Genomic DNA, 23,154 nt, shown 5'->3' with positions numbered 1-23,154 from the left:
TCCCCGTCCTACTAGATCCCCAATAGTAAGCTAGATCTATTGAAGTAACTCGATCCCCCCATGAGTCAATTAGTTCCCCTGTCAAATAAATCCCCTTAGGCCATCTAGATCTATATATTATACGGTAAGATCACCAAATTTATATTTTCCTCTATACAGTAATGCAGCAACAATAATTTATAAATAAACCATATATAGCTATTAATTGGATCCGTGCCTTAGGGGTTAGGTGTCAGTGGTTACAAAAATACAATACGACCACAACTCGCAAGAAACACATTTGCCATGAGTTATGTTATAAATTGCATGATACACGTTGAGAGTATCCATACACCATATTATTATTATATTTAATAAGTTATTTTTCAAAATGTAAATGTTATTTACTAAAGTTGAACTTAAAATATATATATCAATATATTATAATGATGTGCGAGCATATTATACCAGTTCTGGTATTTAATTAATAATTATATTAATATGTGGGTAATATATAGTTGTGTTATAAAATATAAATGGGTACAAAAAAAATTAAACTATAATATTATAATATCGTATGAATCGTATGATAAACGCGTAATTATACGTTTTATAATTAATAATTATTCGTTAAAGAAATAACTTGTCGCGGGTTCGCGACCATGCCCGATGCGATTACGGTAATTATTATTTTGTATTATTTAAATTATTATTCGTGTCGATTGTTTTAATTATGTTATAGCTATTCAGTTTTACCGCACCCGTCGTGTGTTACAATCGACACGATTACACGTACCGATCTGTTTAGTAGGTATACGGATTTTTTTTATATTCAATATATTAGTTTTCTATGTTGTATAATGTATATTGCAAATATATTTATTATTATGTAGCACCCAAAGAACAGATAATATATAATATTTATTTTATTATTATATCATGAACAATAAAAAAATATATATATACTAAAAAGTGTACATGATACCCCTCCAATAAGCATAATTGTGTTTGGAGTGTGTTAAAAAAAGACTAATAATAGATAAAACAAGGATACCTACAAGATTAAAAAATAACTAACATAATAATAAAAGATTTAAAATATTAAACCAAGATGGCAAGATATTATTAAAGCTGTCTTAATGTAAAGTACAAGCATTTTCTTATTATTAAATTTATTTAAATCGATGTTAAGTTTTCTACAAAGATCAATTCCTATGATATTCCTACATTTATCATATTCAGTTTTCAATTTCTATTATAAAATTATAATTTTTATGTAAACATATTGTATTTTTTACAGCAAAAAAAAACACTAAAGATGAACGGTGAGCGATTACGACGTGAACTACAATAGCGTGAACTGGACTCGTGGTTGGATTATGCATATGCTAATACCATGCTCAGAACCGTTCTAAACTTCTAATATTATAATTTATAAATTTATAATAGTAAATAGTAGAAAATATCGTAATATTAAATATAATGTTTTGTAATACCAAAGTAATAAGTAATAACTAATAATTGATAATATTTGTGGCGACCGACGGGACGAAATGCAATAAAGCTACAAAATTATTTTAATACTATTTTGTGGAATTACCAACCTATATTAGATAGATAGCTCTAATAATATATTATATATAGAGAAAACATGTGCCATCGTTCAGTCATTGCAGTAATGCAGTCAGACTGCGTAGATTTTAGATACGATCTAGATACGCCGAATCTTATAATTTATATATTTTTATAAATGTTTATTTAATATATTTAAAATAATTTTTATCTATGGTTTATATCATAATCTCATAACAACACTAAATTGTCAATAATTACGATATAATATAATGTATTTTATACGTCATAGCAGTATATACTATATCCAGACGTAAACTCGGCTTATTATATTATTATTAATATAAATAATTAAATAAATCTGTATTTGAATTTTTAATAAATGTTATTATTATAAAAATATTATGGTAGAAGTACTATATTATAATCACAGGATTCGTGGTGCTAGCATTAAAATTCAAGATGCTCAGCACCCTTAGGGCCTTAGCAGTTAGCACCCCTGCGATTTGCGCCTATGGTGATATTGTCATGGACATAATAATACAACTCTGAATAGGATGTTATGATAATTTGTTTTTCTTTAACTGTTTTACTGTTGTATAGTTGGTAAAATTTTCATATTTTAAATAAGATTGTATACTTAAAAATGTGTATTTATTATAAATACGAAATGCATATATAAAAAAACATATAAAATATTATGTTTACAATATGTCAATATATATACAGGAGTAATATATTATAAATAATAATAAACAAATAATCTTATTAAATAAATTTGAATATTGAGGAAATTGTTTTTTAGTCTATTAGATAAGATAATATTTAAAAAAGCGCGGGGGAATATCTTCTAAGACTGTATATAAACCATCGGTTATCAGCTTGTTTACATATTATTACCACAAAATAACTTATTACCATGAAATTCGGGGTAAAGTCTTATCATGTTCTATGTGTGATTGTATTACTATAGTGGTGTGGTTTTGATTTATTAAATTATATATTTGTTCGTTGATTGGTCGAATTTGAAATCAAACGGCAACGGTTAACATTCAACCAGGATTAGTAAATAAGAAAAATGGAAATGGAAAAATCCTACATCTTCAACATTATTCATTATACATCAACATTATTCAACAGTCAACCTCAACGGCTCAACATCGACAACATGTCAACATCCATGGTTGTATAGTAGTTATAGTACATTTTAGTACTTTGCGAGTTCAGACTTCAGAGTTTAATGTTGTGTTTACTGTTTAATGTTCGTACATGGCTATACACACTACACAGATCACAGTGATACAGTTGACTCAGCATTAGGAAAAAATTTTAACTTGAAACTATTATTTATATAATTTTATTTCGTACTTTGTGTCTTTACTCTTCAGTGATAAACATTTTGTTTTTTTTATCTGGACGGACGATTTTTATTCCTTTTATGGTGGATCGTTCAGAATCTAAGCTTAAAATCCGTATAGTACAGTAATCAAATTATCGCACTACTTTGTAAATTCATGTCTCAAATATGAAATCTTCACGTTCTACCTCTTCAAAACTCACAAGTAGATTTGCGAGAAGATTAATGTCCGAATCATCTGATGATAGCAACGATGGAGATTCTACAAATCCTCAAATGGATAGTGCTCGAGCGGAGAAAGCGTTTTCTCGCCGCAGACGCCAAACACCCACTCTAAACGGATCAAATGTTAAAAATGATTCTGCACATATTCAATCTGACAGAACATTATTTAGATTGTCTGATACGTCTGCTTCAGAAGTGTCGGACCAGTAAGTTTAAATTTAAGACATAATTGTTGTGTAATTACAATTTCTATTAAAAATGTTTAAGAGTGGTGCTTGTGCAATAAAAAATAAAAAATAAGAACTGGCTATTTTTAGATCTAAAGCTACATTGAAGTTAGATCTAATACATTCAAATTAAGTTATTTCATAAACCAATTTACTAGCAATCAAACAAACAAATATTATTATAATATTAGTTATTAGTTACCAATTTAATATTGGTAAATTATACAAAATGCACATATGTACAAAAATATGTTTTGATGAACAACATTTTTTAAACATTTATTTTTATTATTCTATTTTATTGTTATTAATATTTTAGTTTAGATTTTCTTACTATTTCCAATGTATTGCATAAATACCTCATGCAATTTAAAATTTGTATATAATTTTTAATTTTTGTTTTTAGAAGTAGTAGAGATAAAAAACAACCTTTTAAATATCATGATAAAACAACTTCTCCTGATGACTCAATAAATGAATCTATGTTCAAACCTTCAAAAAGAAATATGGCTAAGTATAGAAATATATTACAATCAAGTGATGATGAAAAATCAAAAAATAGTAATTTTAATGTAAGTTTTTATTCCCATTTATTTATATTTGAATGTTGATATTTACCTTGTTATTTAGGAATCAAGTGACAATTCTTCATCTAACAAAAGTCGATCTTTAATAGAATCAGATGAAAGTGGTGAAGAATGTTTACTTGAAGAATATATGGATAAGCCTATTGATACAACAAGTATTATAGCTAAAGAATCTTTTAAACCGCCTAGAAAGTTTATAACCAAACAAGCTTTAATCTTAGACTCTAGTAAAGAAAGTCAAACCATGTCAAAGAGTGATATCTTTAATGTAAGATTTTTAATAGTTTTATCATTTTTTTAAAAGCTTATTATTTATAATATTTTTTAGGAAACCAATTTAATTTTAGAATCGGATACTGAAGAAAATGTTAAAAATTCACCGCATCAAAAACTTCAAATACCTAAGAATGTTGATGAAGAATATCATATTGAAACAAAATTGAATGATTTATCTTTAATTGGACCTAGTGATTCTGATTCTGATATTTCTGTACATCAAAAATCAACTGTTACGTCTTCTAAACAAAACCGACCATTTATTGATGACTTGAAATTTTCAAACACTATTTATTCTTTACATGATCCAATATCTCAGAGTAGTATTTTAGAATATCCAAAATCTGATGAAGTAAACATAGAACAAACATCAAAGATTAAAAAAAATGAGAAAATAATTGAAACAATTGATTTAATTGATGATAGTCCAAAAACACCTAAAGTATGTTTACCAAAACATCATAATTTAACAATTGATTTAACTGGTGAAAAATTTGATAAAAAGCCTTCTGTATTGTCAAAAGATATTTCTATTGATAATACAAAAAAATTGACAAGTAGTAGTGATTTTCAATCTCTGAAAATGGAAAAAATAAGATTAGAAGAAATTTTAAGACGATTTACAAAAAATATTGCAAATATGAAAGTTAGTAGATAAAAAAAATATATATTTTTATCTTTGATTAAAATGATTTTACTTTAATTTTAGAATACTATGAAAATTACAAATTTAAATTTATTACCTGATGGAGGTTATAAATTAAAAAAAGCTATAATTAAAGAAGAAAGTGCACTTAAAGATACAAGAATACAATTAAATAATGTACTTAAAAAATTGGAAGATTACCCAGGTTTAGAATTGTTTTTTTAGCCAACTATAGTAAATTCACCGAGAGACCAAGACTACTTCACGCTTATAAATAAAAGAAATGTGGGTGCTCTATTAAAAATCTCCTCTCTGCGACTAAAATTATTTTATTAATGTAGTAAATGATAGTGCGATGCAAAATGTAGTAGAATATAAGTTTATGAATCATAATTACTACAATAAAATGTGACATTGTATAACTTGGCCTCACTCTAAATTAACAGGTGATAAGTAGGCTATAGTCGTTGTATTGTAGTATTAGGAAATGACAAGTTTTTGCTTGCTGCGCAGTCCTGATCTCTCTGAAAATTTACTATAAATATAATTAACTAATAATTTATTTTTGCATTAAAACTATACAGATGATTCAAAATTACTTCAAAAACCTCATTTGAATAATTTAAAAACATTAGATATTAATAATGCATTATCAAAAAAGGCTGCTGGTAATATTGACATTAATGCCATGGGCGACAAAGGTATTTTTAAATATATTTTACTTATTGCATAAATAACTATTTCTAAATTAAAAAAAATAAAACAAACCATTTTATTGTTTTTTGTAGCTTTGAATACTTATCACACACAGCAAACTATGACATTAGATGTCCTTAATAGTTTGCACAAATCATTAGGAACCTGTCCATCTACCAGTGTTTTAGCTGATGACCCACAAAAACTTAAAGTGGAGCTTATGCCCCACCAAAAACATGCTATAGCTTGGCTGATGTGGAGAGAGAGTCAAAAACCACGCGGGGGTATTTTAGGTATATTAATAACATATATTATGTACTCTAAACAGTTCTTAAATATCAACATTAATTTTTGTAAAATTTTTCAGCTGATGATATGGGTTTAGGAAAAACTTTAACAATGATTTCTCTAATTCTTAAAACTTATGAAGCTCAGAAAAGCCAAGATGAAGATTCTGATACAGATGATTCTTTTGTAGACTCAAATCTCAATTGTATAAATTTATTAATTACTTACACTAAGTATTAAATTATTTTTTAATTCTTGATTTTTCAGTTTTTAAAGGAGAAACCCTTATTATATGCCCATCATCATTAATTAGTCAATGGGAAAACGAAGTAAAATCTAAAGTAAAGCCGAGAGTTTTGGATGTTGTTAAATATCATGGACCAAATAGAGAGTCTTCTGCTAGACGATTAGCTAAAAAACATATAGTTATTACTACATACGCTACAGTTATGTGGGACCAAAAGAATAATAATAAAACAGTTAGTACCTATTTTATTAAAAAATGTTAAAATGATTGTGTTAACTAGTTCGTTTTTATAGAGCCCATTATTTCAAATAAAATGGTGCAGAATCATTCTAGATGAAGCCCACACAATTCGAAATCATAAAAGTCAAACTTCTGTAGCAATAAGTTCACTTTCTGGTATAAATCGATGGGCATTAACTGGAACACCTATTCATAATAAAGAAGCTGATTTTTATGCATTATTGAAATTTATTAAGTGTCGCCCTTTTGATGATTGGCCAGTTAGTATAAGTTTTTAATTATAAATCCTATTAAACAATGATAAACCTATATAATAATATATTCATATAAATAATTCAGGTGTTGCTAATTTATTTATTTTATAGCAACACTATAAATGTTGAGTATTTGGTTAAAATAGGATATTTTTATTTTTTATACATTTTCTCCTTTATTTCTTAATTATATGGAATATTAATATTAAATTATTTCATATACTTATAACAACAGTAACTTATAATTTATCAGTTGTATTGTGTATTTGTGTACAGTTGTATTTAACATGTTTTAAAGATCATTTCTTATTATTGCAAAATACTGTTACTAAGTTTAAACTAAGAATTGTAATTTATTATGTTTTTTTATAGTGTTCCCATCTCTATTTTGTTTATTCTATTCATTAAATATAAATATGGTCCTAATTTTATTAGATACTAGATATTTTGTAAGTAAAAATAATACCTTTTAAGAGGATATCTCACCCGCATGTGTTGTCTCCGTTGTACACATGTACGACATAGTAAATTTTCGTTCACCAGTTTCCATCAGTTTCATAAGTGTGCTTTTAGTTTTAATATTAAAGCAAATTGACCTATTATCAAAGTTTTAAGTAAAAACATTATTTGTGTTCTTTCGTTGGCTTTTTATGATATTTTAATTTTTAAATAAATTATGATCATTTTCAAATATTTAATAATTTCATACTCATAACTCACCTACAAATTCAAATATCATAAAAAGCCAACGAGAGAACACAGATAATGTTCTTACTTAAAAGTTTGATAATAGGTCAATTCACTCTAATATTAAAACTAAAAGCACATTATTGAAACTGGTGAACGAAAATGTACTATGTCGTACGTGTGTAAGACGTAGACAACACATGCTGATATGACATCCTCTAAATAGTATTCTTAATCAGTGTGTTTTAGATTATTGACCATATATAAACAAACAATTTATTCATTTAATTATTTCTAAAGTAATTTATTCATAAAAATAAAAATACCTCAAATTCTCTTTAAAATAGTTTATTAGCTATTTTATTCAAATTATTTGAGGAATAATAATGTAGTAGATCTCCATATGTGTTTATAATTAAACTAAAATAATTTTAAAATAGTTTTTAAATTTTAATCCATCAAACTATTTTCTCTTATAAATAGTTTAATATTTTAATAATAATAAATGTACAACTCTGTACTAAATGTATGATTATTTTGAATTATATTTTTGTGAAATTAATTTTAAAATAATCAATTTTACTTACAGGTTTGGAAACGATGGGTAGGTAATAATGATGATGCTGGTAAAAACCGACTTTCATTATTAGTTAAAGCACTTATGTTAAGACGTACTAAAGATGAGTTAAAAGAAACTACATCATTTGATTTACCACCTAAAACATTTAATATAATCAAAGTTGACTTATTTGATGAAGAAAAAAATGCCTATGAAAAAGTTTTGCAATTCTCGAGGTTGGTTAAATTCTTTTCAGTAATTGCCTTTACTCATTTAAAAAAAATTTTAGTACGCTGTTTGCCAAGTATCTATATGAAAAAGCTGATAAAGAAAATGCTATCGAACATGGTTTTCCAGTGAATAACAAAGCTAAATATTTAAGTCGTAAGCAACACTGAAAAAATGTTTATCTTTTAATAATAATAATAAATTTTAATTATTTTTTTTATTTTATAAGAAAATAGTGACAATATTTTTAAAGATCATCCTGAATTGGATAAATTATTCAAACAGTTTTTAAATAACAAAAACATTCAAGCTCATCATATCTTAGTATTAATTTTGCGATTAAGGCAGCTATGTTGTCATCCGTGTTTGTTGAAAAATGTATGTCTTATTTATTTAATGATAATTTAATTGTTAAATAAAAGTATAATAATTTTATTATTATAGATGTTGGAAGATGAAAGTCTTAAGGTTGATGGCATACAAGATATCGGGGATGTAGATATAGTAGACCACTTGAGTCGAATGTCTATAGGTGTTCCGAGTGTTGAAGAAGATGCTATTGAAAATAGTAATGTAATTTTTAAAGAAACATGGATTAGTTCAAAAGTATGAAAACAATAATTAAACTTTAAAAGATTTTTGTGGTTCCACATAATTTTTTCAATTTTATTGTAGAAATATCTGTTTAGCTTGTATATTATACTTGCACAATGATTTATTCCTTTCAGATAAAAGCTGTTTGTGATATGGTTAAGGAAAAGGTATTATATACAGAAGATAAAGCAGTTATTGTTTCCCAATGGCCGAGCGTATTAAATCTTGTAAATAAACAATTATCTCAGTATAATGTTAAAACAGAGATATTCAGTGGAGCTGTTCCTGTTCTGCATAGACACAAAATAATTAGTGAATTTAATAAAGTCAATGGTGGACCAAAGGTATAAAAATAATTTTATATCAAATGTTATAATTACTATAAAATATAAATTATTATAGTTTTATCTAGCTTTAAATTATACTTCTGGGTTAGTAAGGCTACATTATTAGTACATTAATTGCCAAGGCAATTATAAAATTATAGTAAATATTTTAAAGTATTTTTGATATCATGATAAATATACTATTCTAACCTAACCTTATTAATTTTAAGGTAATATTTGTATTTTGTAATTAATGAATGTTTATCATATTATTTTTTATTTATGTGGTGTTACTATTTTAATTCTTAACATCTTTAAAATATTTTAAGTATCATTATTTATAAATGATAAAAATGATGGTAGATTTGAAACCTAATTTTCAATAATATTATGGTAGTCATGGTTTAGCCAAAAATCTTAAAATATAGGATACTATAACTTAAAAATACGCTTTTAACATGATCTAAACATTGTTGGGTGTTTTTGATAATTTTTTTTACCTTAATGCAATATTTGTATGAATGGCCACTTATTTTAATATTATATATTTATATTGTAATTTAATTTTTCTACAGATTTTATTACTGTCATTAAATGCTGGTGGTGTTGGTCTCAATTTAGTAGTTGCTAACCATTTGTTTTTGGTGGACATTCATTGGAATCCCCAACTTGAAGCACAAGCCTGTGATCGGGTTTACAGAGTTGGTCAGAAAAAACCAGTCAATGTGTACAAGTTTATTTGTAGTAATACCATTGAAGCATCAATTCAGACAATTCAAACTCATAAGCTTGAAATTGCTAATAATATTTTTGGTGGTTATAGTAATGTAGAAGGTACTAAGATTACTTTAGAAGACCTTAAACAAATATTTAATATAAACCCTAATAAAGTCAAAACTTAGTGAAATTTATATTTTATAATTTTACATTAAAATTAAGTTGTTGTAACATTTTTTATGATTTGAATTATTAGAAACAAATGTTCAAAATTTTTTTCAAATTACATTTATTATAAGTTTTTAAATAAAAAAAATGACTATAGAAATGTATTATTTATTTATTATAGTTTTATGTTTTTTCTGCGGAATTTAAATAAATAATTAACTACACATTAACAAAATAGAATATTTTTAATAATTTTAAATTATTTACATCAATGCAAATTTAAAAACAACCAATATTTAAACATTTTCTTATAAGTATAGAGAACCATCTGCCGGACCAAGGTATCTAATAGATATTAATAATACATCAATAAGTGTCCAAACACCAAGACCTCCAAAACTGAATAGTTTGCCTATGCCTTCTTGCCAATGTCCCAAGTAAAACCTAATTAACAAAAAAGAAAATTAAAATGTATTTTTAAATAAAATTTCAGTTTTAATCACTTAAAATAATATACATGTAATACCTATCTATACCAAATCCTCCAAGTGTAATACTCAAAATTAAAGCAGTAGACCACCGATGACCACCTGTCCAATTGCAGCGCAATCTTTTTAAAAATGTTCTTCTTCCCAAACACAAAACATCTCTGTTAACTGTACAATTAGCCCTATAATAAACAAAAATTTATTTATATTTCTTATTATTATTATTTTTATTTAATCTTCAAAAAGACATCTACCTAGTCTGAATAAATAGATATGAAGTTAAGAATATTAATAATTTTGGTACTTGTTTTAGCCCAGTCAAATTAGGAAAAAGTTCGGAACTAATTCCACGAAAGCTGGAGTTTAATTTTTTTTTTAGATCATACCTTACTTATAAACATACTAAAAGTCCTGACACCTACCCCTTGTGCGTAGCCCCCCACCCCTCTTCAAAGGGTGGCGCACCCCTTTCACTTGTTTCGCTTATAACTCGTTAGATTTTTAACTTACGATAAAAATACCCATGACCAAAATTAAAGACCATACAATTTACCATAGACTTGTGCTACTTTTAATATATATATGTTGCGATAAGTGTTATTTTTTTAAAAAATATAAAAAATAATTTTTTTTTATCTTTTTTTTTATTGTGTTTTAGCCAAAACCGTCAATGATACGCTGAAATGACCTATGACAAAAGTTAACGAGCATATTATTTTACATAAGATAACGTTAAATTATTTTAACAATTTTAATTAGCATAAGTAAAAATGTTTTTTATATAAAAAGTGACGATGTAATTGAACAATTTGTTGACAATTACAAAATATAAGAATCAGAAATCTAATTACAATATACTAAAAAAAAAATGTCGAAAGCTGAATTTCGGTATATGAGCAGTTTATACCTTATTTATGAACATACTAAAAGTCTTGACACCTACCCCTTGTGCGTAGCCCTCCACCCCTCTTCAAAGGGTGGCGCGCCCCTTTCACTGTTTTCGCTTATAACTAGTTAGCTTTTCAACTTACGATAAAAATACCTATGACTAAAATTAAAGACCATAAAATTTACAATGAAAATACATTATTTTATTTTACATACATATTTATAAAATTGAAATAAAAAAAAAGTTAATTATGAAACTATTAATTACATACAGTAATTTATAAAATATTTACAAAAATTGGAAATTATACATTTATTTTTATTTTTTCAGACTATAAGCTATGAAGTTAAATATAAAAATAGTGTTGGGTTTTGGGTCCTGAAACAAAATTAATTAATATACTTAATATTTTCATATTTAATTATTTAAATTATATTATGTATTGAATTATTAAAATCATACAGTACCTTATTAATTATATTATGTGGGTCTAATTTTTTTTATTGTCGGTGTGTTGGTTTCTTCTTTTTGATTTCCAATTAAAAATATTTCATCGATATTGTCCTCAAAGTTGTCATCAATATGGTCCTCTTCTACATCATCTATGATCGGTTGCTGATTTAAACATGAACCTCCGTGACAATGCTTGCATATAACCGAGCATAGCAATCCTGCTTTTCGACAGCTACAATTTTGTTCACATGTTTTTGCGCAGGCACAACTGATCACTTTTAAAAGAGTATCCGGCGCTGGTGGCTTTTTCGTGAAAACTGGATTTAGTTTGCCATTATCTTCTTTCCATCCCCAATTCTGTGGATTTAATCTATTACCACGCCACAACTGTATTTGCAAATACACTCTATGTAAATGTTCTCGTGCCGCATCGATAGTAGGCGGAAGTCTAGCTAGTTGTACTTGTTTTTTGTTGGAAGCTGCGGTTTTGTGAAAAATATGATGTCTTAAATTATTTAAAGATGTAATATGGGCTGGAGCTTTATATAATGCTAAAAGATATTTTTCTCCAGCACATTCAATTTCTTCGGGCGATGACGATTCATTATTAAATATTAATAATGAATCGTGTAATTCCGGGTGTTTTTGAACTGTTTTCAGGTGTTTTATTTTGCCTGTCTGAAATAATGACGAAGTAGTATCACATCCACCCACCGCATGGATAAACATAAAATATTGAATCTCATTTTTAAAATGTTCTTGTAAACTTCCAACAGCATAAGATCTTGTTTCTATTTTTCCTCTACCCGGTTTTTCGAATATTATTGTGTTTTTTGGAGGACTTAATGTTAATAACAGTATAAGTAAATCAATATCCTCTCCTATGACCACTACTTGGATATTATCGTCGGTGTTTCGTATAGCTGTATTGACAATAAGTAAATCAGCGTCATCTTCGGCTTGATGAACAAGAATACCCGAAGTCAAAAACTTTTCAGTCAACATTGTTATAAGCCTTATTTTGTTCTCGGTGTTGGATAAAAATTTTTCTTGAGTGGTTAGTACATCCATTGACTCTTCAAAAATTATGTTTGTACTCGTATACATATTTTTTCGTCGCTGTCTTTCTGAATTTTTAATATTTAATTCGGTATTTGCGTATCCATCAAATACAACTATGCAGTTAGATCCATAGTGTCTTTTCACGTAGCTTATATAATTTTCTATGATATTTCCATACGTCGAAGTTGAAGGCCATACAACACGATGCAATAAGAAACCTCCATCGATTACTACAATAACATTTTTGTCCAGAACATTGTATGTGTTTGTTGTAGTTAGAAACACATCATATAAAATTGATTTTTTAGATTTTCGCATTTGACCTGATTCGTCGAACAATGAAAGAGGAATAGGTGATAACTCGTATTCAAAACATTCTTTGAGCTCTTCGTCAGTCTTAACTCTTATCATTATTCTTTGGAAGAGTAATAAAGGATCAATTGAAAAAATGTCATCTCTAATACAAACCGTTAGTTTTTTAGCAAAATCTAAAGGGACTACGCGATTTGCTCGTTGTAACTTGACATCACTAAAATTATCACCTATAACATTGTTCATCGTCTGTTGGCCGACTTCTTGTGCTTTATAACAATTAATTACAATACAACAATAGATCCCCTCAAGATTCAACGTTCATTGAAACCCTGTTTGTGTACACGTGTACTATGGCCGGCTCACCATCCACAACAATTCCGATTCTACGAATTATATCTTTTACAACCATTGCGATAATATAAATAATATAATATACACGTTAATATAATCCAATGACATTATTCATACTGTATATTTTATAAAATTATACGACTATTTCAAATGTACGACTTACAATAATTAAAATTATTAATATAATTTAACATTACATTATGTAAAATAATATGCTCGTTAACTTTTGTCATAGGTCATTTCAGCGTATCATTGACGGTTTTGGCTAAAACACAATAAAAAAAAAGATAAAAAAAAATTATTTTTTATATTTTTTAAAAAAATAACACTTATCGCAACATATATATATTAAAAGTAGCACAAGTCTATGGTAAATTGTATGGTCTTTAATTTTGGTCATGGGTATTTTTATCGTAAGTTAAAAATCTAACGAGTTATAAGCGAAACAAGTGAAAGGGGTGCGCCACCCTTTGAAGAGGGGTGGGGGGCTACGCACAAGGGGTAGGTGTCAGGACTTTTAGTATGTTTATAAGTAAGGTATGATCTAAAAAAAAAATTAAACTCCAGCTTTCGTGGAATTAGTTCCAAACTTTGTCGATTTTTGGTCTAATTTGACTGGGCTATTTGTTATAAAATGTATCGCTTTGCTATACAGGGTAATTCTTTTATCACAAACCACTCATTATTTCATAAAGTATTCATGTTTTTGAAAACAATTTTTACATAATTTCAATTTGTTAAAAAAAACAAAATTATATTTTTAAATATTTTTTTTCCTTTACTTATATATTTTTCTGAGTTTTGTTTTGATACATAAAAATTGAATTTAGGGGGAGTAGTTTATGAATTATAAGTATTTTAAGTTTTGATGCGCAGAGTGGAGTGGTACTGGGTAACAACGCAAAATTTTTGTCCACTACTATGTTTGTCTATACTTAAAAAATGTATAACTCATAAACTACTGGCACTAAATTCGATTTTTATGTATCAAAACACTCAGAAAAATATTCTACTCTAGAATATGAAATTAAAGCTATGTTGTTTAAAAAAGTAAAAAACTTAAAAAATTGAATATATGTAAAAAAAAATCACCCCGTATAGTTGTATTAGTGGTGCCCTCATATTGTTCCTGTAATTATGGTATTAAGCTCGTGATAGATGATCTATTTAAGAAAATGAAAAACTACATTTTATATCATAATATATTAGTTTATTGCTGGCTTCCATTATTTTATTTCCTACTTCATTCAAACCAATACAAAAAATGAAATTTAATACGATAATTAATTAACCTATAAATCTATGCATTTATATTTTTGAAATTCATTATTATAATACATTTTCTAATTATTTTATAAATAATTTATTAATTTTATTTATGGGAGCAATTAGTTTTATATGGTGTACTGGAAACGAAGATCCATAATTTTTTTTCAAATTCTTCTACTATTATTTTAAAAAAGGTTGGCAAGTGGGTTTTGTTCTGCTGTATAGTAGAGATAGAAAGTAGGTCATTATAATGGATTTATTCAATTTGAATGCAATGACATGAATCATTGTATAAGAAAATCAATTCTGAACAGAGATGATTTGTCAGTCTAGGATAATTAGTAGGATATATTATTATTAGCTATATTTAAATTGTCTTATATCATTATTTTATGCGATTTTGTAAAAAATTAAATTTTATGAGCGTATAAAATTTTTTCTATATTGATCTAGAATTTTTTTTTACAGTTATTCGAAGAAAAAGTTATGGAGAACTTTATGTTAGGTTTTTTAATCTTAGGTATAAATCACAAAAATGTTGTGAAAAAAAAATGAGTTTTCAATTTCAAAATTCCTTGCAAATTTTTGCAATTTTGACATATTTTGTAAACATTTGAATCTAATGATAAATAGTAGGATTAATATTAATAAAAAATATATTCATTAAGTTAATCAATTCCCATTTTGCAAAAAGTAAAAATGTTTTTATTTTTTTTTATAATTTAGTAATTTATATCTAAAACTGATGAATAGTATTAACAATAAAAATGTTTAATAAATTATAACCTGTAAAAAGCTGGTGGAGAAGCAGCAGAGTTACAAACTTTTTTCACACATTCATATTCCCAAAACTCAGTCTGATAACAAAACCGACAAGTCAAGTTTTTAGCAAATGTATTTTCACCCTAAAAAAAAATACATATATAATTATAAAAAAATCAAAATTTAAAACATACTATATACCAGACAATCCACATTGGCTTTGCATATGGCTATTGTTTGATTCCCATACACACATGTTGTATTCATATGACAACTGATACTTGAATATGGCATACTTGAACAAGCTTTGTGTTCAGAGACTATACGTTCCAAATCATCTTCGTGACGTATCTTTAAACACAAAAATTTATTACAGAATATTTGTAAGTTTTTAAAATACATTCTAATTTTGTCTACATTTCCATTTTCAATAATGGTTTTACAAATTATATTTATAAGATACTAAGATAGACACAAAACATAAATATTAATAAAATAAAATAGTAATGCTGATAAAACTTTTTTTTTTATTTGGACAAGATTTAAATGCTCTTAATACCTCTAAAATTAGCCAAAAATATCTTTAGTAGATGCCCTAGAAATTTGTTTTATACATTTTGGTAATTTATAAATAAGGTATAATTATTACTTTATTAAAAAAAAAACTGACTAATAATTTTTTATTTGTCAGAGTACTTACATGAGATGCTCTACAGTAAAAATAAGATAAAAATTGAATAGAAATAAATCAAATGATTGATAATGTGTATGAAAAAACCCGATTAACTTATTAAACAAAAATAATTATATTTAAATAATATTATGAATAAGCTAAATTTGTATGGTATAATGAACAAATATGCATTAAAACCAATTATACGATATTGAAAAACAAATGCCACAAAAATGAAAAAAATGTTGAAATATGTAAAATAAATGCAAAATAAAAGTGTCAGCTTTAAAGTACCCGTAACATGAAACATAAAATTGTGTACTAGAAAAGTATTGTCTAAGATCAACCAAAAAAATATATACTTTGCATTGAAATTCGGCCCTACTTAGTAGGTATTTAAAAAAAAGTATATAGTATAATTATATGTATATTACATAATTATTATAAAAGTTAAACATCAACGGTCAAAATTCTGCCAGCATTTAATAAGCTAATAATAAAACATGCCTACCATCCTGAGATGTGTTGAATTATTTAAATTTGTAGTTTGAATTGATTTTTGCTTCTGTTTAGAGAATGATAAATCATGGTCATCATCTGAGAAGAAATATATTTAATTTATTAATGGTGATTGAACACAACTTTGATTTTGTTAATAAAAACGGTTTAAAAATTAAATACACAAACTAGGTAGTAGATTTATCTAGTTAGATTTGTAATTTACCATTTTGAGATGCTATGCTGTAAACTATAAGTTTAAATAAAAATATTATTGCACAGTGATAATATTGCGACTTCATAACTCATTTCAATACTTCATAACAGTGATGGCAAACAAAAATTTGTAGATATCTGAAAATTATACATTAATTTTAAAAGCTACTGATATTTCTAGTCAGACTTTTGGATATTGTGTAATAACCATGACAAAATAAACCAAGACTAACAAATTAACAATTTTTTTTTATTATTTCATGTTATTTTTTATCATGTATAATAATTTAGGAATTTATGCGACAACAAAGAATGATTAAAATAATGGTTATACGGTGGTCAGTGGTTACCCAGCACAATTTAAGATAGAATGGTTGCCCGTCGAATCATGATAAAGTGTCTAATGTGATAAATGTGATAATAGAGTATGGTAGTAATGACGTTACGATAACCTAATCACGTATTGATAAGAGCGCTTGGTTCCAAACAAAACGATTTTCATATAAAAACCGTATGCATTTTATATAAATTTTTATTAAATTATCCACTTTAAATTATACTTTTTAAGTTTAATCATGGTGAATTGTTTTTGCTGAACTGCAATCATTACAGCGAAAGTTAAACCTGTCAATTTTTCAGATTTCCGGCAGATAATTCACTAAAAAATATAAAGAAAGTATATTATATAATATTATACATATCATCAGGGCCTTAAATACTATGTCTCCTCAAAATCAAAGTGTGTCCTTTAAATGACAAATGTGTGTCCCAAGTTTTATAACATATTTTTAGTTTTGATTGCAGAAATAAGTAATTACAAACATTTATGAATTTCAATACAATTTAAAATATTTTGAACTTGTACTTGTATATGTTTTATGTATTTTTAGTACTAGTGTCATGTAAATAATATTAGTGTGTAAAGTAAGTGGTACATAAAAGAGAGTGATTTTAGGAGTTACAACCTCCACAGATGTCTTTTGCTATAGAAATCTGTCAAAGCCCAAAGGTAACAGTTAAATTAATAAGTGTATCCCCAGAAATCAGATGTATTTTAGGCCCTGAATATCATAAACATATTTAATTGAATTGTGGTTAGGTACTTTATAAAAATCAATGATTTATGTTATGAAAAATCACCTGACTAACTTGTTAACCTTTGTTAACTTAACAAATATATTAAACACAAATAAGGTTCATACTTATTCTATTGTATTAAATATAATATATTTTACCACTTGCTTATTCTTATTTAGGAGAAGTGATAAAGATCTAAATTCTAATTCACGAATTTGCAGTTGTCATTTATTTGATTCTAAAAATGAGAATAATCCCACAATTTATTAATGGAATAAAGAAAAACAATTTCAGTTCGCTTCAGTTCACAAAGAACTTGTGAAACATTTGGGTGTTTTAGATATATATATATATATATATATATATTATATATTCAATATTAGAATTTATCTCACCAAAATTAGTGCCATACACATCTAAGATATTTCAAGTCTGTGGTGCTTTAACAAATTTTCAGTTTCCTTTAATAAAAGAAGTTGAATCTTTTTATTTACAACCTAAGGACATTTAAATTTAATTTATAAAAAAGAATATAATTTACTATATAAATTACTTACAATTAACAATTTAATGTTTTACTTAATTTATTATCACAATGCTCTTGAGTAATTTGTTTTTAATGAAATAAATATTTAATATCCCTCAAATTAAAAAATGTGGGTAAGTGGGTAAAGCCTTTGCTATACATTAGGTGTCTATGGAGTCACTGTAATGGATATATTAAATTTGAATTCAATGATATAAAATCTATGAATCTTTCTTTAGTTACTTTCTAAACTTTATTTCTGTACTTACAGATCAAAAATATTTATTGGAAAAATTATTTCACTTAAAAGCTAATACTATTATAACCTATGTCAAATGTGTCAAATGATAAATTGCTATCTACAACTACTGATGAAATTGAAACAACAAATGAATTAACTGGTGCGTTTAAATGGCCAAATGAAGCCATTCTTTTACTGATTGAAGAGTATCAGAAAAGATCAGATGATTTTTGTTCTGGGAAAGTTTCCCAGAAAAAAACTTGGCAGGCAATATCTGATTCACTATCAAAAAAAGAATATTTTGTCTCTGGACCCCAGTGTCTTAGCAAATTTTCAGACTTAAAAAGAACCTACAAATCGATCAAAGATCATATTAATAAATCAGGAAATGGTCCTAGAATATGGGTGTATTTTAATATTATGGACTCTGTTAATGGAACAAAACCATACATAAAACCAATTGCTACTGCTTCTTCCACAGGTGTTAGGAATTATTCATCAAATGATGAATCAGTTTAAACACGGTAGATTATAATAATAATAACAATTATAATCTACGTGGTTTTAAATGTTTCTGAAACAATAAGCAGTGAACCGCCAAGAAAAAAATTAAGACAAATACCAACTGTGGATAAAGTTGTTTTAGCTATTGAAAAAAATAAAACAATAGATGAGAAAAACAGGGAAAAAATGGAACAAAAGAAAGAGACTCTTTGACTTATTATCAAGATTGGTTAGACGGCTCTAGAGAAGTAATATTGATCTCTAGACTAAATTGATTTTTCTAATTATTAAGTTGTAAGTTTATTATTTTATACTGATATACAAAGAGTTATGTATTTTATTTTATGTTACTTAATACAGTTGTTGTTTTATAAATATTATCATTTATATTGATAAATAAATAGCATATTGATCTCTATATTGCTTTTCCTAATTATTAAGTTTGATATTACTTATAAGTATAAGCATTGGTATGATAAATTTAAGAGTCAAACCAGTAATTATTGTACCTTGTGTATGGTTCAATAACAAAAATTATCTTTTTAAAATTAAAATAATAATCAAATTCTGCAAGTTTTACCAACAATCTAACTCATAGTACCTATATTTAACTATGAACAAATATAATGTTACTAAACCAATACTTTTAGTTAATTTTTTTTTCTTTACAAATAATTAATAGTGATTGTTTATTATTATACTGTGCCTAGTCAAACAATAAAATGTGGAGCTAAGTTTGCCAAAGAATGAGTAACTCTTTTTACAGCCTTCAATGCAGGTGATCGGCTAACATCAAATCTTTCACAAATTGACCTATAAAATAATGAATAGCAAACCATAACTAATATTTATTGTCTGTTACCTATATATTAGTCTTTTCAATTTTAGAATTGTAAACACCAAACCTTGTTTGTATGTTTAGGGGCTGGAAATAAATATATAAAGAGTATCTATACCTATATGAATCTGGAGTGACCATTTCCATATAGCAATAAGAAACTGTTTTTTTGGTGGTATAGTCGGATAGCCAGGCTTTTGCCTAGTCAATTTAGGAGTAATCATTTAAAAAATGATATAATATGCATTAATATAACACAGACAATTTCATAAATAAGTTGATACTTGTATAGTAATTTAAGTGTTACTTAAAATTAATTTAAATGTCACCTAAGCGCAGTCTCTTAAAATTATGTTGCAATGTTGCACAGTCATACTTATAGGATAACTGTAACTTAAAGTTTCTCTTAAAATTAAGTGGTGGATAAACTACCTTTAACGGGCCCGTAAACTATGATTTTATTTAATCATTTCAACATAAAAATAATAATGGAATTGTGTGTATAAAATATAATAATATACCTACACTAAAAGTTTCATATACCTAACCACCCAGGTATCCACGAATAATATTTTTAAATTATAACAAATGATATGAACTTAATATGTATATAAAAAACACGAATGAAAATTAAAAATTACGAAGTATGAAAAATCTCGTTTACGAACTGTTTTCCAGAAAAACCGTGAGAGATAGGACGAAAGTCGTAAGAAATTAAATTTATCCCCGTAACGAGCTATATAGTTTGTATATTTTTGATTTTTCGAAAATCAATAGCAACGTAGATCTAGGTCTTAATATTATAAAAAAAAAACTAAATTTTTAGAACTTTAATTGGATAGTGCATAGCATTATTGAAATTTTAATTACTGTTTATCAGATGATAGTCAAAACAATGTAACCTGGTCTTCTTTAAACTCAACAAAAATGCTAAGAACAACTCCTAAAAGTACAAAATTAACATTAAACAGCAATCAAAAACAACGTGAGTTTTTATTATTTTAAACAAAATATTAATTTTCTACTGCATGTAGACATTAAATAGGTTTTACAATGTCTTCTAAAATATTTGCAGCTAACAATTAAAAACATTGCATGACTTCAGCTGGTAAAAGATTTGAAGATCTTGCAGAAAGCAAATTAGAGTTGGTATCTTTGCAAAAACAACTTGTCAATCAAGAAATGCTTGTCATCTGTCGAACATGACACCAAATTAAAATATATGGCAAAAGAGCAAGAATTAAAACTTGAAATCTAAAGACTCGAAGTAGAAATGAAAAAAAAAACAATTTAATTTAATTTAAAATAAAAAAATTTTAAATACTTTCTTTAAATTTCTAACAATTAATTTCTAATAAATAATAATTAATAATTCACACTACAATTTAAATTTTTAAATATAATTCTATTTTCAAAACTTTTTATTACATAGTTTAAATTCTTCAAACAATTTTAAATTAAATTAATAATTTTTATGTTACAGGTAATAAGTTAAATATAAAAATATTAAAATAATATAACAGTAGATATATGGTAATAGAAAATAAAAATATATTATTATTAATATTAATATTAAATAGTAATTTAAATAAAAATTTAAAATATGTTATTAATGATAATAGTAGTAAATAATTATTACTTAAATAATAAAAAAATATAAAATATAAATAAGTATGTAATACCAAATTTTTATTATCATTCATTTTATATAAGAAACAATAAACCTTAAGATTTTGTTTGTCAATTAATGAATTAAATTTATAATAAAAGCTTAATCTAAACAAACCTAAATTTGTATGTTTCAAATTAAGATACCTAATGTTAATAGTCTAGAGAAATATTCGTTTATCAATTGTTGTTTCGCACAACCCTCTTCATCTAAAACTTGGTGATTGACATTAATTATTTCATTTGGTGGTAATACTACATCTATGAGGTTAGGGGCTTCTAAATCATTATTACCACATGCAATGTTATGTAAATTAGAACAAGCAATAATTACAGCTTGTGAAGTAGTTAGCTTCAAGCGTAAACCAAGAGATAAAATTGGGAATCTACGTTTAAGAGCTCCATATGTTCTCTCTACTGGGTTTCTGGTTCTAAATATAGATTCATTGTATAGCTAGAAAATTTACTAACACCGAGAAAGTCACCAGCAGACAGCAGTAATGAGAAAACTTCCTGTAGCATAGAATAGTAGTGTTAGTAATAACTTGTCTATAGATGCTATTACACAATTCCTTAATAATCATAAAAAAATATAGAGGAATTAAAATAATGAAAATATTAAATGGAATCAATCAATATAGTAGTACTGACCAATTCCAACATGTAGTAAGTTAACATTTAAAAATAGTAAGTTGTATAATATCGATAAGGGATTATAAATTATAACTAAATATAGAATGGTGTGACGGATGCTCACTTAATACTTGCAAATACTTGCAAATTTATATTTTGATTTCATTAATAAAGCCTTACAATGTTTGTACAAAATAGAAGTATCTACAATTATTTTTATATTTGATTTGTTTAAAGAAATATTTTTTTTTGCTTATCTAAACTTACTATTGATTTTCTACAGATATATCATTTCTTATTAATTCCAAAACTTGTTCAACAACCACTTTAGAAAGTCTAAACCTTATCCTAAAATCATGATCATCCCATTTCATCATATGATTAATCCTTTCTCGTATCGTGAAGGTCTTCGTCGATAATTAATAAATTCTAATATTTCGTCATCATCGTTATCAAATAATAGTTTTGACTGAATATTCATTATATTTTTTGTTATTTTTTCATAAAAACACTTAACTAATTTAAAAAAATATGCAGAACATAATATGTACTTATAACTTATATTACCTATATTTTTAATCTTAACTAGTAACTACTGTGATTAATCACTAATTATGGGGTAGTTTATTTTTTTATTACATTATATTCTTATATTCTATGTTTTAATCCTTCAATTAAAGGCTTAACAAGCAGAAAAAGTAATGGATAACTTAACCAACAATTTATCTTTCAGTTATGTTTAACTATTAACTAATAAACTGAAAAGTTTCAGTTAACTCTCTATTAAATTTAACCGTCACTTAAATGTCTCTAACTAG

The 23,154-nt window shown here is 26.0% G+C and overlaps 4 protein-coding genes and 2 pseudogenes across 4 annotated transcripts; 3 read left to right on the top strand and 3 right to left on the bottom strand.

Moving 5' to 3' along the window:
• Positions 1 to 2,550: 2,550 nt before the first annotated feature.
• LOC113547811 (transcription termination factor 2-like) lies at positions 2,551 to 9,963 on the top strand. Its single transcript, XM_026948327.1, has 16 exons — positions 2,551 to 3,339; positions 3,767 to 3,932; positions 3,991 to 4,215; positions 4,276 to 4,869; positions 4,933 to 5,074; positions 5,454 to 5,570; positions 5,658 to 5,858; positions 5,933 to 6,058; positions 6,121 to 6,332; positions 6,394 to 6,600; positions 7,871 to 8,076; positions 8,130 to 8,224; positions 8,298 to 8,446; positions 8,513 to 8,674; positions 8,797 to 9,006; positions 9,564 to 9,963. The coding sequence occupies exons 1-16, from the start codon at positions 3,077 to 3,079 to the stop codon at positions 9,888 to 9,890; spliced, it is 3,402 nt and encodes a 1,133-aa protein (XP_026804128.1). The 5' UTR covers positions 2,551 to 3,076; the 3' UTR covers positions 9,891 to 9,963.
• Positions 9,964 to 10,099: 136 nt separating this feature from the next.
• On the bottom strand, positions 10,100 to 17,109 carry LOC113560767 (TM2 domain-containing protein almondex). The gene is made up of 6 exons (XM_026966825.1): positions 16,860 to 17,109; positions 16,647 to 16,732; positions 15,664 to 15,813; positions 15,487 to 15,605; positions 10,400 to 10,543; positions 10,100 to 10,317 (listed from the first exon to the last, which is right to left on the bottom strand). Exons 1-6 carry the CDS (start codon positions 16,933 to 16,935, stop codon positions 10,182 to 10,184), a joined length of 711 nt encoding a protein of 236 aa, XP_026822626.1. The 5' UTR covers positions 16,936 to 17,109; the 3' UTR covers positions 10,100 to 10,181.
• LOC113560765 lies at positions 11,570 to 13,673 on the bottom strand. The gene is made up of 2 exons (XM_026966824.1): positions 11,718 to 13,673; positions 11,570 to 11,628 (listed from the first exon to the last, which is right to left on the bottom strand). Exon 1 carries the CDS (start codon positions 13,321 to 13,323, stop codon positions 11,731 to 11,733), a length of 1,593 nt encoding a protein of 530 aa, XP_026822625.1. The 5' UTR covers positions 13,324 to 13,673; the 3' UTR covers positions 11,570 to 11,628; positions 11,718 to 11,730.
• A 1,671-nt stretch (positions 17,110 to 18,780) lies between the features above and the next one.
• LOC113560318 (trihelix transcription factor ASIL1-like) lies at positions 18,781 to 19,212 on the top strand. The gene has a single exon (XM_026966105.1). The coding sequence runs from the start codon at positions 18,781 to 18,783 to the stop codon at positions 19,210 to 19,212; it is 432 nt and encodes a 143-aa protein (XP_026821906.1).
• A 731-nt stretch (positions 19,213 to 19,943) lies between these two features.
• Positions 19,944 to 21,329, top strand: LOC113560309 (annotated as a pseudogene).
• A 507-nt stretch (positions 21,330 to 21,836) lies between these two features.
• Positions 21,837 to 22,817, bottom strand: LOC113560298 (annotated as a pseudogene).
• Positions 22,818 to 23,154: the final 337 nt, after the last annotated feature.

This window comes from Rhopalosiphum maidis, chromosome 1 (assembly GCF_003676215.2).
Source record: "Rhopalosiphum maidis isolate BTI-1 chromosome 1, ASM367621v3, whole genome shotgun sequence".
Lineage (NCBI taxonomy): Eukaryota > Metazoa > Arthropoda > Insecta > Hemiptera > Aphididae > Rhopalosiphum > Rhopalosiphum maidis.
Note: the sequence above shows the minus strand (reverse complement) of the source record. Positions and strands in the feature narration are given on the sequence as shown.